Source organism: Amia ocellicauda, chromosome 22 (genome assembly GCF_036373705.1).
Source record: "Amia ocellicauda isolate fAmiCal2 chromosome 22, fAmiCal2.hap1, whole genome shotgun sequence".
In the NCBI taxonomy this organism is placed as follows: Eukaryota; Metazoa; Chordata; class Actinopteri; order Amiiformes; family Amiidae; genus Amia; species Amia ocellicauda.
In genome coordinates this window covers 6,693,662-6,709,598 of record NC_089871.1, presented here as the reverse complement: position 1 = coordinate 6,709,598, position 15,937 = coordinate 6,693,662, and the positions used below count along the sequence as shown (strand labels likewise).

Genomic DNA, 15,937 nt, shown 5'->3' with positions numbered 1-15,937 from the left:
AAAACTTACGCCTACAAGTTGCAACATCTAGCGGCTTCTTTCTTCCTCGGCTCTTGCTTAGTTCAGAAAAGGCTGTCCTCTAAGCTTCCCGCCGTGCTAAACTTCGATCCTGCCTTCAATCTAGCCGGCTTAAACTGTACTTTGGCCTCCTGGAAAACAAACACCAAAATAAAGAATAAAGATTCTTCCCTTTCTGCTCTTCCATTTCCAGAGACATCCGCAGTGCCAAATCGTATGTTGGCATTTTGTTTTTCTCTTGCATATACCTCGAGTACTTCTTAAGAGGTTACAATAGGGGGTGATTTGTGGACAGGAAGCATGAATTAAAAAACAAACCGTACATGAGAAGAGGTTTATTACAGGGAAAACCACTGGCTAAACAAAGAAAACAGACAGAGAAACATTCTTCAGAGAGGTGGAGAACTGATCCACTTTATTGATTGGTCTGAACTCTCGTCATTGACTACTAAAAAGACATTGTGCGATACAAACTGCGTTTTAACATGATGTGATGCATGGGCTTGTAAGTCTCAGATTTAACAGAAATTATAACCACTTAAAAAAGGTCAGAAGAATGGAAAACTGCATCGATCCTTTATGGTTAAGATTCACTTTTTGTAAACTTGTGTGTTTTTGCCATCGTCGTTGCCATTGTAAACACTTGACACCTCGTCAAATAACTAAACGAAAAAAAAAAGGACAAGAAAAAATCATATGGGGGGCGGGTTGGGGGGGAATGGAAATTGGAACGACAGCTCTGGGATTTTAAAATCAGGAACAAACGTGTGAAGAACAGAGACTTGTTTTCACATAAGCAAAGGGAAATAAAGTTTGACTTCACAAATCTTAGTGACTTATCAATATTATCATTATTATTTTAAAAAAAATCCATAGCAAATCAATAAATTCCTCTTTGAAAGACACGAGAGAGCTGCACTTCAGTTTAGTTTGAAAAAAATTAAACGTTTATATGTCATGAAAGTGCAATTAACAGCTACCCCACTACACATGACTGTACCATATACAAAATTAAACTGAAGGTCATTAGTTACGATACAAAAATAATGAATTTGTGGCAAAAGAAAGTCAACTGGAGGCGGAGAATCGCCCAGGACTGGCACGTATGAAATGTTATTCATAATTCACTTTTAGAAAATGCCATGCAAGGCTAACATTTTCCGAATGTGCCCAAATCAAACAGGTAGTACAATTCTGTGTACGTCTTAAAAAGTCACAATGCAAAAGTGCAACAATGGTGCAGCCCCCCCCCGCCCCCCACCCACCCTGACTACACAGAAAATGAACAGAGACTGCGGTCTGTACAATATCAAAGACGGTTAAAAACACCAAAAGGACGTTTCACTTAAAAGAACAGGAGTCCACGTGGACAAGTCAGAGCCACCTGTCCGACAGACCCTCGCTCTCACCGGGAAAGAGTTCGAAACGTCGTCTCGTAACGTATTTAACACAAGACCGTCATTATTCAAATCAATCGGAAAGTCAGAGGAGTGACACTTTCAAAAGACACCCAGAGCTTCAGTTCCGGACTTCCATTTAGTCGTCGTCAGTCAGACCTGCTCCAAAATATCCATTCAGGTACAAAGATTACTTTAGGGATTCTTTAAAAAAAAAAAAAAAAAAAAAAAAAAAAAAAAAAAATTAAAAGAAATAATAAATTAAAATCAATTATTCAGCTTATAAATCTTCCACGTTCATTACCAGTGTGCAGAACAATGAGGTACTCCTCAAAGAACAAAAAGAAAAGCTTTCTTCAGAAGCAAACAAAAACAATTTTCCCATGCATTATTTTCCACAGTTTTGCAAAATACGTTGCATTCAAATTTACACTGTAGCTGAGATGTGAACGATCTCACCGGCTACAGAAAGCCGGAGGATCCACAATGTACGAGGCCAGGAGAGCGGGACTGAGCGAGGTCTGCATTTCAGCACCGCGGCGCCGCCACGCGATTCTTCACGGCGCTTGAACTCGGCCCGGGTAAACCCGCTCAAAGGCGCTGGCTGGGCTGGCGTGTGGCGGCGCGGCTGAAACACGGGTCCCCGAACAGCAGGGATCAATTTCCATAACGACATTAAAAAAAAAAAAAAAAAACACTGCAAAAAAAAAAAAAAGTACTCTCTATTTACATACAATGATTTAAAGACATTAAGTTTTTTTTTTCCTTTACAAACAGAAATTGAACAAGAAATAGTCCTTTTTCTTTACATTAAAGTTTTTTTTTTCCATTTCATTTCTACAACAGTCCGCGCACGGTCTGATAAGTACAGCCCCACCGGCGCGTCCGGGCGTCTCCTCTCTCTCCACCTCCGCAGCCTCCCGCCCGCGTCACTCCTCACAGACAAAGGCCTCCCTGGCGCCAGCCGTCCAGGGCAAGGGATCCCCGGTCACACAACCACCCCACCCCGGCCCCAGAGGCACTGGCCCCTTCATGCAGCCGGGTCAGTCGTCGCTGTCTGACAGGGTCTCGTACTGCTCCGACAGCAGGGGCGCCGGCTCCCGCTCCCACAGCCGGCTCTGGGGCAGGGCTCCTGGCTGGGCCTGCAGGGCGGGGGGGGTGCAGGCGATGGTGGTGGGGGGGGTCAGCATGCGCATCGTCAAGGGGTTGTAGGGGAACTGCGTGGAGCCTGCGAGAGTAAAGTCAACAGTCACTGGGAGGGACGAGGCACAAGCATAAATAAATACATAAAATCTTCATAAAAATAACAAAACCATTCAAAAACACTGCACCTCTACACTCGAAGACCCCAATAAGTGATCATCCCCACCATTATTATTAGTCTGCGTGTGAAAACATGCAGAGTCTTGTTCTCTAACAAAATCTTTTATATTATCATTCTGTTCGTACTAACACTAACTCCTCCTACACTTTTTACCGTACATATACCAAACTTCATACAGTGGTTCCTTATGATACCGTGTTCTTTTTTTTTTGGCTAGGATTGATATTTATTGTTCTGATCGATTAAATACCCCAAATTTCCCATTGACTTCAAAGGTGGAAGACATTCTTGCCCACAGACCTTCCAAGCTGTAGGTCAGTAGCCAATCAGCAATGAGAATTGAGCTGTATTTGCATAACCAATGCAAATCACGGTTCCCAGCATCAGTGCTATTCTCTGAGCTTTGCCGTGTTGTACTGGGATTCCCATTGCGGTCTGAATATACAATTAATATTTGATTTCTGCATAAAATTCTGTATTATACTAATACTTATACCACTTCTACTACTACTAATAATAATTATACTACGTTAAATACGTGTATACAGGGCTTTAATATGGATTATTTGTATTATTATTCAGATGTGTCACAATTTGCGCTATGAAAATGCCCTATTTACCTCAGTTAATTCCCTATAGCATATGTTCTATGATTTTATCATGCTTTTAAGAATTTAACCATATGGTTTCCCCTTTTAATACTGTATTATATACTAATAGCACTTCTATTACTACTACTAAGCATACAACATTACATTTGTTTAATACTGTTATATACTAATATGTATTCCATTTGTACTAATAATTATACTACACTACATTTGTATATACAGAGCTTTAGTACCGATTAATATTAAATCGCTACTACAACCTACATACAGTGAGGGAAAAAAGTATTTGATCCCCTGCTGATTTTGTATGTTTGCCCACTGACAAAGAAATGATCAGTCTATCATTTTAATGGTAGGTGTATTTTAACAGTGAGATACAGAATAACAACAAAAAAAATACAGAAAAACGCATTTCAAAAAAGTTATAAATTGATTTACATGTTAAAGGGGAAATAAGTATTTGATCCCCTATCAATCAGCAAGATTTCTGGCTCCCAGGTGTCTTTTATACAGGTAATGAGCTGAGATTAGGAGCACTCTCTTAAAGGGACTCTCCTAATCTCAGCTCGTTACCTGTATAAAAGACACCTGTCCACAGAAGCAACCAATCAATCAGATTCCAAACTCTCCACCATGACCAAGACCAAAGAGCTGTCCAAGGATGTCAGAGACAAGATTGTAGACCTACACAAGGCTGGAATGGGCTACAAGACCATCGCCAAGCAGCTTGGTGAGAAGGTGACAACAGTTGGTGCGATTATTCGCAAATGGAAGAAACACAAAATAACTGTCAGTCTCCCTCGGTCTGGGGCTCCATGCAAGATCTCACCTCGTGGAGTTTCAATGATCATGAGAATGGTGAGGAATCAGCCCAGAACTACACGGGAGGATCTTGTTAATGACCTCAAGGCAGCTGGGACCATAGTCACCAAGAAAACAATTGGTAACACACTACGCCGTGAAGGACTGAAATCCTGCAGCGCCCGCAAGGTCCCCATGCTCAAGAAATCACATGTACAGGCCCGTCTGACGTTTGCCAACATCTGAATGATTCAGAGGAGAACTGGGTGAAAGTGTTGTGGTCAGATGAGACCAAAATCGAGCTCTTTGGCATCAACTCAACTCGCCGTGTTTGGAGGAGGAGGAATGACCCCAAGAACACCATCCCCACCGTCAAACATGGAGGTGGAAACATTATGCTTTGGGGGTGTTTTTCTGCTAAGGGGACAGGACAACTGCAGCGCATCAAAGGGACGATGGACGGGGCCATGTACCGTCAAATCTTGGGTGAGAACCTCCTTCCCTCAGCCAGGGCATTGAAAATGGGTAGTGGATGGGTAATCCAGCATGACAATGACCCAAAACACACAGCCAAGGCAACAAAGGAGTGGCTCAAGAAGAAGCATATTGAGGTCCTGGAGTGGCCTAGCCAGTCTCCAGACCTTAATCCCATAGAAAATCTGTGGAGGGAGCTGAAGGTTCGAGTTGCCAAACGTCAGCCTCGAAACCTTAATGACTTGGAGAGGATCTGCAAAGAGGAGTGGGACAAAATCCCTCCTGAGATGTGTGCAAACCTGGTGGCCAACTACAAGAAACGTCTGACCTCTGTGATTGCCAACAAGGGTTTTGCCACCAAGTACTAAGTCGAAGGGGTCAAATACTTATTTCCCTCATTAACATGCAAATCAATTTATAACTTTTTTGAAATGCGTTTTTCTGTATTTTTTTTGTTGTTATTCTGTCTCTCACTGTTAAAATACACCTACCATTAAAATTATAGACTGATCATTTCTTTGTCAGTGGGCAAATGTACAAAATCAGCAGGGGATCAAATACTTTTTTCCCTCACTGTACATTCCCTACAATATTTTCTATACTATACTTTATTACCTTGTGATGTACTACAGTACTTACTACAGTAGTATAAAAAATACTGTAGTACACTAATTTCCCATAATATACTATTATACTACTAAAATAGGTTTTATACCATATTATACTTATACTATAGTATACTGTAGAAACTTGTAACACTGCTGTATACTTCAGTATCTTGTACTTACTACAGTACTACATGTACACTGAAACATACTGCTAACTAAAAAAAAATCTCACATGCAGACAGTTTGTCCAGAAACTTTTGCATTGTTGTTGTTGTTATTATTTACTAAAGCTACGATCGCCATAATTTAGACACAGGCCGGCTCGGCGGGGGTCTGACCTGTGGATGAGGGTCTGTCGTCCCAGGTCCACCCCGGGGTCTGGCGGTGATAATCTCCCTCAGAGTGCACTGACGATACGGAGGAGGGACGCTCCGCCCCCGGGTAGCCCTGTCCAGGAATCGGGGACTTGGACTTCCTGCTGCTGGCCTTCGCCACCAGCTTCTGCTTGCCTGTGGAGCAGAGGACACAGCACAGTGTGAGTGAGAGCGAGGGCCGCAGGGTCACGCGCTGGCACCACTTCCTGTGTCACCGGTTAACTGTATGATAAGACTTGGTAAATTGTGGCGGCAGTGACCTGTGTTGGGGGAAGGGTTGACCTCCTCTCTCCGGGCCTCGCTCATGCTAGCGATGGTGGTAGCGATGTTGGGCATGGCAAGGCTGAGCGGCTGTGCGATGCCGGCCTGGTGGTCGTCCTGCTTGTCCTCGAAGTTGCCCATCAGGGCCTTCCGGATGATGTCCTCCAGGCCCAGATTGCTGGCGGGGTCGGCGAAGGAGTGGCTCTTGGCGCTGACGCCGGCTGGGCGGGAGACACACAGGCACTGATCAGCACTGAACAAGAGCACACGGGGACAGCGGCCGGGGCTAAAGGGAGGTGGGGAGGAGCGGAGCAGAGCGGAGGCAGGGTGGGCTACATGGAGAGAAGAAAGGAGGAACGAAGGCAGAAAAAGGAAAGAACAGAAAAGTGGGAGAGAAGGAAATGAGAATGAAAAAGGAAAAGAAATGGAAGATGGTGGAGTCAAGCCAAAGCCGCTGTCATTTGAACCCCAATGCCGGCAAACCAGCGTAGAAGATCTGATCTCGAAACTCAAATAAGAACGCCCCCGCACTCACCAGAGGTGGTCACCGCCGGCAGGTTGAAGATCTCCGTCCCCGGCTGTGCGCTCGCTGAAAAAAAAAAAAAAGGCATTAAAGAATTTTTTAAATTTTTTTTTAAATCAACACTGGCTATAGAAACATTTCTCACTGGTAGAATACTGGAGTTCCTTAAAAGAACATCACACGTTTATAATTTGCGTAAAAGTACATCAATGGAGTTTCAACACTGATCACAGAAGACTAGATAAGGAAGTCATGTCACTGACAAGACAAATGCTTGCAAAACTAAAATTATGAGAGAAAATTAAAGCTTTACATGTTTCTGTGGTGATCAAAGAAGTTTTACGCTTAAATGATGTGAGCTTTTTATGATACAGACGCAGTAAGCTTGACACAAAGTCATCTATCGGCACACATTGTTTTAGAAAACCCACTTTACAAGTCACATGGCAGCACCAGGCCTGAATTAAACTGCTTTAAAAGGGAGATGGGAAAAGCACCTTCATCAAATAAGAATTAGATTAGGAGGGGAAAGCTAAAACCTCAAAATACTAAAGGCCAAAAAAATAACAAACATGCTGTTAGTATTTCACACAAGCAGCTGGGTAGCTTTTTTTTTTTTTTAATACCTCTGCTCAGATAAATGAATGTGACCTACATGTGTAAAGCATGCATTTAAACCACATCCCTCTGTGCGAACGCTAACGAGCAACGCTGCATGGACAGATATCTGTGTGTTTAAATAGTGGCAGTGACCCTTAGTGGCACTCAGGATATACGAAGACTTAAACGTTAAGTCTTGGATGGCTCTGAAACAAGCCATTGACCGGGAAAGCCAGGTCCTCAACAACACAGGAAAATAACAGTGACCTTCTACCCATTTATTACGACGGCAAAGTATTCATAATCCTAAAAGTGGCCTATATTCCCCCTGTACCTGCACAAAGACATGTTCCTACACAAGGCTTAATCAATTATATGTATAAATATTAACACACATGTTCTGCTAACAACGAGATCCACTCTGGTGTGACAGGCAGAGGGAGCATGGCTCACGAGTCAAAGATTAAACACAGACAGCAATGTTAGTAGAAGCTAGAAGCAATTAGAAGAGCCCCACTTACCCATGTCAGCATCCCCGCCACCAGAGGAGATCAACTTACGAAATATCTCCTGCTTCTTGGATTTCACCATAGGGGAGGTGTTCTCCAGTTTGGTGAAGAACGAGGGCAGGTAGTTCCCCGGAGAGCGAGAGTCAGTCCTGAAAGGCAGAGAGGGGCAGGATGTTGACGGGCAAGACACGGCACAAGGGGCCGAGGTCCTGCTACAGTATAGGAGCCAGTGGTTGGATACCTTCGTTAAGTGTAAATGTTAGTTTAGACCCAGGAGGGACTGATCTTTACAAGAGAAAAAAACTGTCATTAAATTTATATTTGTCATAAAATTAGCTGACCGACTGTGTATGAAAAGGAACTCAGTCCTGTCCTGCCTGTCAGGCCTGTTATCGCTCTTTCAAAAATAACTTGAGGCTAATGACTATGCCAGCGTTTTGTGGTTTAACATCTGCGTTTACATCCTGCGTTTCCCCAGAGAAATGGGTTTACAGAGCTGCTTATTCTTATCAATGTGAGATTAGGCACCATGTAGAAGCATTGTCCATTTTTCACAGAACGCAAGTCCCTGTTTTCATTTCAGAGCATTCAGAGAAATCCAGTAATCCATCAATTAAATCTGACAGGTGTCAATCACTTAAAGTGGGAGTCGCTGCTCACTGCTCAGCTAAATATAATCTGTTAAAGATTTTGACAACTATATTTGGGTCACAGTTAGAAATACAACGGAAAAGTGTCGTCTACATTGTTGTTTCCTGTGTGTGTTTCTGTACACTGCTCAGTTCTACAGTTCTGGCTTCAAAGGACCAGCAGCTCAGTGTCGGGGTGTCCCGTACCCTTCCCGTCTCTACCTGCCACTGTACCTCTGCTCCGGGTTATCTGCGTCACGTCTCTGAGCCTGCTGCTGCAGCAGGGCCTCCTGCTTGTCCAGACTAGCATAGTTCTGTGGCGGGGAAATGGGCTCGTAGGGCTCCATGGCCACGTTGCGCTCCGGGGACTTGCCATGCCTGGGGAACACGGAGAAGACACAAAGTAAAAACATAAGCACACACGAATACATACAAAAGGCTTTAATTATTTAACCTGATTAAACAGTTTTAGTAAAACACAGCCCAGTCATTTCTTTCAGGTCTCCAAAAAATGTGCTGAGTGTGCTGTGCCGTGTTGTGCCGTGTTGTGTGTGCTGTGCTGCATTGTGTTGCGTGTGTTGTGCTACATTGTGTTGTGCCGTGTTGTGTTGTGTGTGCTGTGCCAGTATGCAGAGGGCAGTACCGAGCCCGGGGCTTGTCTGTGGCGTTCTCCGGGGAGACGCGGCTGGAGGGTCTCTGGTGGTGGGCAGGGGGGCCCTGCGCAGGCGGGCCCTGGCCCTCAGGACTGTAGCGGCTGGGCAGCTTGCTGCGGCCGGAGGGCGCGGGCGGCAGGGTCTGGGCGGAGCTCTGGAATGTGGCCGTGGAGGAGGTGGCCGGCGACGCCTGGCTGGTGGCCTGGCTCCGGGCGAAGTCCTGGGTGATGATTTGCTGCGGAGGACGAGGCGTTCGATTAGGGACGGGGAAACTAACTCACTTGTCTCTCTCCGCAAAGGAGTCGCACGCTGTCCTGATTGACTTCCCGAGATCGCAAACCTGCCACACGTCTGGCCCAGATGTGATCGAACTCCACCGGGGTGTAAACTTACAGAGATGTGGTCGGCCAGGGTCATGACGCGGTGAGTCTTGGGGACCTGGGCATACATGTCAGCCTGCGAGGGGTGCTGCTGTGGAGATGGCGATCCCTGCTGCTGCCGGAAGCGGTTCATCTGGGACTCGAAGGCCCGCTGCTCAGCTGCAAAACACACGAGAGGCCACGTCAACGCTGTAGCACAGGGGCTAAGCCAAGGGCCGGCTGCCAAGAGACTCTTTCTCAAAGGCATATTCACGTGAGTTCATTTAACTTGTTTTAAATGTATATGAAAACAAAATATATATTTTATATATATACAGTGAGGGGAAAAAAGTATTTGATCCCCTGCTGAATTTGTACATTTGCCCACTGACAAAGAAATGATCAGTCTATAATTTTAATGGTAGGTGTATTTTAACAGTGAGAGACAGAACAAAACAAAAAAAATCCAGAAAAACGCATTTCAAAAAAGTTATACATTGATTTGCATGTTAATGAGGGAAATAAGTATTTGACCCCTTCGACTTAGTACTTGGTGGCAAAACCCTTGTTGGCAATCACAGAGGTCAGACATTTCTTGTAGTTGGCCACCAGGTTTGCACACATCTCAGGAGGGATTTTGTCCCACTCCTCTTTGCAGATCCTCTCCAAGTCATTAAGGTTTCGAGGCTGACGTTTGGCAACTCGAACCTTCAGCTCCCTCCACAGATTTTCTATGGGATCAAGGTCTGGAGACTGGCTAGGCCACTCCAGGACCTTAATGTGCTTCTTCTTGAGCCACTCCTTTGTTGCCTTGGCTGTGTGTTTTGGGTCATTGTCATGCTGGAATACCCATCCACGACCCATTTTCAATGCCCTGGCTGAGGGAAGGAGGTTCTCACCCAAGATTTGACGGTACATGGCCCCGTCCATCGTCCCTTTGATGCGCTGCAGTTGTCCTGTCCCCTTAGCAGAAAAACACCCCCAAAGCATAATGTTTCCACCTCCATGTTTGACGGTGGGGATGGTGTTCTTGGGGTCATTCCTCCTCCTCCAAACACGGCGAGTTGAGTTGATGCCAAAGAGATCGATTTTGGTCTCATCTGACCACAACACTTTCACCCAGTTCTCCTCTGAATCATTCAGATGTTCATTGGCAAACTTCAGACGGGCCTGTACATGTGCTTTCTTGAGCAGGGGGACCTTGCGGGGGCAGCAGGATTTCAGTCCTTCACGGCGTAGTGTGTTACCAATTGTTTTCTTGGTGACTATGGTCCCAGCTGCCTTGAGGTCATTAACAAGATCCTCCCGTGTAGTTCTGGGCTGATTCCTCACCGTTCTCATGATCATTGAAACTCCACGAGGTGAGATCTTGCATGGAGCCCCAGACCGAGGGAGACTGACAGTTATTTTGTGTTTCTTCCATTTGCGAATAATCGCACCAACTGTTGTCACCTTCTCACCAAGCAGCTTGGCGATGGTCTTGTAACCCATTCCAGCCTTGTGTAGGTCTACAATCTTGTCTCTGACATCCTTGGACAGCTCTTTGGTCTTGGTCATGGTGGAGAGTTTGGAATCTGATTGATTGATTGCTTCTGTGGACAGAGAGAGTGCTCCTAATCTCAGCTCGTTACCTGTATAAAAGACACCTGGGAGCCAGAAATCTTGCTGATTGATAGGGGATCAAGTACTTATTTCACTCATTAACATGCAAATCAATGTATAACTTTTTTGAAATGCGTTTTTCTGGATTTTTGTTGTTGTTATTCTGTCTCTCACTGTTAAAATACACCTACCATTAAAATTATTTCTTTGTCAGTGGGCAAACGTACAAAATCAGCAGGGGATCAAATACTTTTTTCCCTCACTTTGTATATATATATATATATATATATACACACACATACATACATACACACACACACACACAGAAACACGTCCTTGGATAAAATGTATTTGTGTGCGAGTAACTAGGAGTACGAAGGAAAAGGAGTTTAAATCTTCTGGTCACAGTACAACATCATTAAAATAATCATCTTCTCCTTCAGCCTGGCATTACAGGAGACACTGGTTCTCCAGTTTGACAGATAGGGGTCTTACCCTCAGCCTGGGTGGGTTTGGGAGGCTCCTGTGCGAAGGAGGGCTCTGGCTTCTCCTGCATCTGTGCCGGAGAGCTGGCCGGGCTGATGACCTCGATGGCGTCGGCCGATGGAGCTTCGTACCGATTGGAGGACACTAAAGGGTTTTGTGGGGGGGGGTGAGGGAAAGAAACAAACAGAAGATTAACCCAACATGTCTTTGGAGTGTGAAGAGGACTCCCTCACACCAGATCAGATAAAGCCAGGGACTCACGGCTGCTGGAGGAGTCGGAGCTCTGAGAGCCCCGGTCGCGGCTGTCCTTGTCGGAGGCGATCTGGCGCGTGATGATGACGTCGATGAAGTTGGCAGCAGTGATGGTGGTCTTGCCCCGGGTGCGCAGCTCCTCCTCGATGCGGGACTTGGTGGGCGGGGCCTTGTCCTTGCCGCTGTCCCCGTAAGCCAGGGCCCCGGAGTGGGGCTTGGCGCCGGGCGGGGCGTAGGGGGACTGCATGGACCGCCGCTCCGCCTCCATGGCCGCCTGCTGCTGCTGCTGCTGCTGCTGCTGCTGCTGCTGCTGCTGCTGCTGCTGCTGGTGATGGAGTTGCTGCAGATGTTGCTGCTGCTGCTGCTGCTGCTGCTGGTGATGGAGGAGCTGGAGATGTTGCTGCTGCTTCTGCAGTTGCTGCTGCTGGTGTTGCTGCTGGTCGCTCAGCACCGTGGCCCGGCGGGACGGCAGCTCGTCCATGCGGCCCGTCTCGTGCTTGTTCTCTTTGGCCTTGGACACGTCCATCTGGGGGGCAGAGGCAGCAGCGTCCACCAGGGCGGCCAGGGCGTCAGCCGCGGTGCTGTAGCGGCCGCCCGGCTGGGAGGGCACGCTGGGGGCGATTTGCCTGTCAAGGGGAGTGGTAAGTTGAGGTTAGTTACTATAGTATTTGCAACATCTGGAGGTAAAGGATGACTCCAAGAAGACTGCGATAAAACACGGAGCTCACATGATGCGCGAAGGGTCCAGAGGAGTGATGACACTCTTGCCGTTGGTGCCCTGGAATATACTGGGCCTCTGCTGCACCACACTCTCCTGCGACCTCACCGAGGGGGAGGGCGACCGCAGGAAACCGTGGCTTCCTGGCTGCTCTGAGCCTGTACAACAACAGCGACCAAGAGTCAATCCCCATGGTGAACAGCCTGCGAACTCCACAGCCATCACAACACTGACACACCGCAGATTTATAGATTTACGTTTATAGTCAATGACACGGCTGTTTCAAACCATGACACCTGCAAATGCAGCTTCACACAGAATTTCTCTTATCTGTCGATTATTATGAAGTTCTTCAGCAGATTATCCTGCGCCGAGCCACCGCGTCTACCTCACCTGCCCGGATGTACGCAATGTTGTTGGAAGCAGCAGCCGAGGCGGCCTCCATGCGGTCCCGTTCCCGCTCCCTCTCCCTCTGTTCCCTCTCCCGCTCCTTCTCCCGCTCCTTCTCCCGCTCCCTGTCCCTTTCCCGGTCCCTCTCCCGCTCGCGCTCCCTCTCGCGCTCGCGCTCACGCTCCACGCTGGCAGCGGACACGGCAAGATGGGCAGGGTGACCTGGAAGACAAGGACGGAGAGGCAAACTGACTGGGACTGGCAGCCACCAGCCAACACCCAGGGTGGGAGACAAGGACAGCAGCTTGGGAGTCGGACACCGTGTGGAAAATCCAGGGCTCAACTTCGGCCAATGGAAAACGTGACAGAACTATTACACTGGATTCCAGCCAACGCCACACGCACCACAAGTCGTATATTTTCAATTTAGGAAAATTAATAAACTCGCAAAGTCACTCACAGCAGAGAAGCCTACCCTGATCCACAATCCCCTCCCACCACCACCTCCACCAAACCCCTGCCTTGGGAATCTCAGGTTCTCCCCCCGAGGGATTTCGACAGACGAAGCTCATTTTACAAACACCGTGGGACAGACCCGGGACAGTCTAGTCTCGGATCGACAGCAGGCGCACGTCCACGTCCCATGAGTCTGTGATTCTGCAGCGATGGGACGCGGGCTGGGATTCTCACCTGGAGACACGGAGGCTGGGTTGAAAGCCCTAGCAGGGAAAGGGGCCTGAGTTCCAGGGATGTAGGTGACGCGGTCCATGGGGGGAGTACTTGTTCCCCCCGGATGAGGCAACAGGATAGTGGGAGGCATCTGGGCTAGATCAATAATCCCTTTTCAGACAGAAGCAAAGGGCCAGAGTGAATACCAAAAGCATCAATTTCATAAAGAACCTCTACATTTGTACTTCCCACCCTGCCCACCCCCATCTCTTTATCTTTTTAGATTGATTAAATTTAATTATAAGGCAACGCAAATACAAATTCGGGATATATATATTTGTGATACACGTTAAGATGAAAGGATATCTAAATTCAAATAAAGTGAGCATTTGATTCCATGGCAGGTTTGCCCAGCGGTCATTTGCTTCTACCAGTCTGGAAAAGGTAGCTCGTCTTCCACAGACACCGGTACAGTGTTTGTCCCCCGAAACGCGGACAAGACGGCAGGGCCGGGAGGCGCCGGTACCTCGTGTTCCAGGAGGATACGGGATGGTGATCTGCTGCTCCCGTGGGGACAGGCCCCTAGCGACATCAGGCCGGGGGATGACTTGCATCTGCTGCGAAGTGATGTAGTCGTTGAGGATGGTCTGCCGTGTGTTCTCCATGGCATACAGCTGATACGTGTTGTAGCCAGTGGGGGAGGGCTGTCTGGGGAACAGGTACGCTGCTACAAGGCGAGAGATAGAGAGAGAGAATATATATATGGTTAAATTAACACCTTATGTGCTCTAACTGCAGTAGATTACCATTAACAAGAGCATTTTGACTAAACAGAAAATTCTTGATAGAGAATTATTGATATTCTAAGTAATTTGTATAAGACTTTACAAATCAGGAAGTTAAGAACATGCAGACAAGTAAGCGTGCCATACCAGGGTCGAGCGAGCGGTGGAAGGCGATGGCAGGGTCGAGGTGGGGGGGCAGGTGGGCGCGGTAAATCTCCCCGGCACGGTGGTGTTGGTCGAAGGGGCTGTGTGAGGACATGGGGTCTCCCCCAGACACAGGGGACTTGGCGGGAACACTGTCGCGCTGCGTTGGTGTCAGGGTGCTCTTTCTCTCGTGGCTGGGTTTCCCTCCTGAAGAGACATCGTAAGCAGCTGTATTAGTTTTAAAATGTATACCTATATATTCCACACAAATAAAAAAGAAGTACATTTGAGGAGTTGATTCGTTTTGCAAAGAAATGGTTTCAATAAAGAGCAAATAAAAATCACCCTCATCACAGACAGTGATGTCATCTAGATATTAAACAAAATAAACATTCAGTTTCCTCTCACATCTGATGAAATATCTGATAGAAAACAACCTTTAAAGGCTTCAGCTGTGCGAGAACTGAAATGAAAACGTCAAGACTGAAGAAGTACGGGCCCGGTGCCGGGAGTACCTTCTTGCGTGCGGCCCAGCATGGGGGATCCCCGGGGCATGGACGTGCTGTAGTTGACCGGCGTCCGGCGCGCATTGCTGTCCTCGTACATGCCGGGGCTGTGCTGGGACTTGCTGGCCTCGTGCATTGTGGAGCGCAGGACCCCAGAGCTGACCACCGACTGGCGCACACGCAGCGCCTCCCCGGCCTTCACTTCCTCGTACTTTCCCCGGTCCATTTCCAGCGGGGCCATGCCATGGGGCAGTTTGCTCGAGCCCGTGATCAGAGACTTCACGTTGTGCTTGATGGCCGACTGGCTAACGCCGCTGCTCTCATACTTGATTGGTGTGCCCTGGGAGCAATGAAGAATGATTAATTATGGACATGGGCACACACAATATTTGTGGGGCTGTAAAAATGGCCCAAATATACACAGAGTCTGCTGAGAGATCATGTAATGACACGTTTCCCATTCCCACCTGGGATATGGAGCCCTCCATGACTGGCCGGGTGTTCTGCACCATCTCGGGGGTCTTGCGGTTGTCCTGGCCCGACAGGTCCTGCCTGGGGATCTCGTGGATGGAGCGGCCCATCTCCTTGATGGTGGTGACGGACTCGTAAGGCCGGCCCTTGCTGATGGCTCCGTCGAAGGGGCGGACGGGGGGGCTCTCCCTCTTGATCTGCTTGGCGTACTTCTGCCCATCATCGAGAGCATCTGTCGCCGCCCGAGGGGTCCCTGCGTATGCAACAAGGGAAGGAGAATCAGTACATTTGTTCAGTTCAGTGTTGCCCTACAGGGTTTTCAGACGCAGGGTTAGAAGCAAACAACAGTCCTTGCCACTGACCTTGCATGATGGATCCCGACAACACAGTCCTCTCCTTGGATTCGCCGCCATGGGGGCTCTCTCTCGGCAGCGCACGGCTTATCAAGCCTAAAGAAACAGAGGCAGGTACAGATTTCAGAGCTCATCCGTCTGCCTGGTTTCATATGTGTGGCTGTAGGAACTCCCAGCAGGCAGTGATGTTGCTCTCACCTTCGTAGGGAGCCGAGTCCCTCACAGGGTGGCCTCTTATCGATCCCTCGATCATGTCATAGCTGCGCTTCACCCCCACCATCTCGTGACCCAGCCTGGGGCTCCTCGTGCCCTCCCTCGCGTTCTTGATGGCTGCGGAGTAGAAATACATTGATTAACACCAGTGCAGGTACAAAGGACAGGGAGGCCTGACCTCAGAATCTTAGCCCCCCTGAAAAAGAA

The 15,937-nt window shown here is 47.8% G+C and overlaps 1 protein-coding gene across 18 annotated transcripts in view; it reads right to left on the bottom strand.

The window, feature by feature from the left end:
* Positions 1-338: 338 nt before the first annotated feature.
* The window catches only part of ncor1 (nuclear receptor corepressor 1), a 65,794-nt gene continuing 50,195 nt past the window's right edge, over positions 339-15,937 (bottom strand). For 12 of the 18 annotated variants that reach the window (XM_066695858.1, XM_066695863.1, XM_066695867.1 and 9 more), the window contains 19 exons: positions 15,716-15,847; positions 15,527-15,613; positions 15,161-15,417; positions 14,703-15,033; positions 14,191-14,394; positions 13,785-13,985; positions 13,280-13,429; positions 12,593-12,811; positions 12,210-12,357; positions 11,491-12,107; positions 11,239-11,373; positions 9,176-9,321; positions 8,773-9,017; positions 8,352-8,507; positions 7,513-7,649; positions 6,404-6,457; positions 5,868-6,089; positions 5,572-5,742; positions 339-2,643 (listed from right to left, as the gene is read on the bottom strand). In XM_066695858.1, coding sequence (XP_066551955.1) covers positions 2,459-2,643; positions 5,572-5,742; positions 5,868-6,089; positions 6,404-6,457; positions 7,513-7,649; positions 8,352-8,507; positions 8,773-9,017; positions 9,176-9,321; positions 11,239-11,373; positions 11,491-12,107; positions 12,210-12,357; positions 12,593-12,811; positions 13,280-13,429; positions 13,785-13,985; positions 14,191-14,394; positions 14,703-15,033; positions 15,161-15,417; positions 15,527-15,613; positions 15,716-15,847 — 3,797 coding nt within the window. In that variant the 3' untranslated portion in view covers positions 339-2,458. The remainder of the gene's footprint in view (positions 2,644-5,571; positions 5,743-5,867; positions 6,090-6,403; positions 6,458-7,512; positions 7,650-8,351; positions 8,508-8,772; positions 9,018-9,175; positions 9,322-11,238; positions 11,374-11,490; positions 12,108-12,209; positions 12,358-12,592; positions 12,812-13,279; positions 13,430-13,784; positions 13,986-14,190; positions 14,395-14,702; positions 15,034-15,160; positions 15,418-15,526; positions 15,614-15,715; positions 15,848-15,937) is intronic. The other 6 variants (XM_066695860.1, XM_066695873.1, XM_066695875.1 and 3 more) reach the window with 3 other exon arrangements.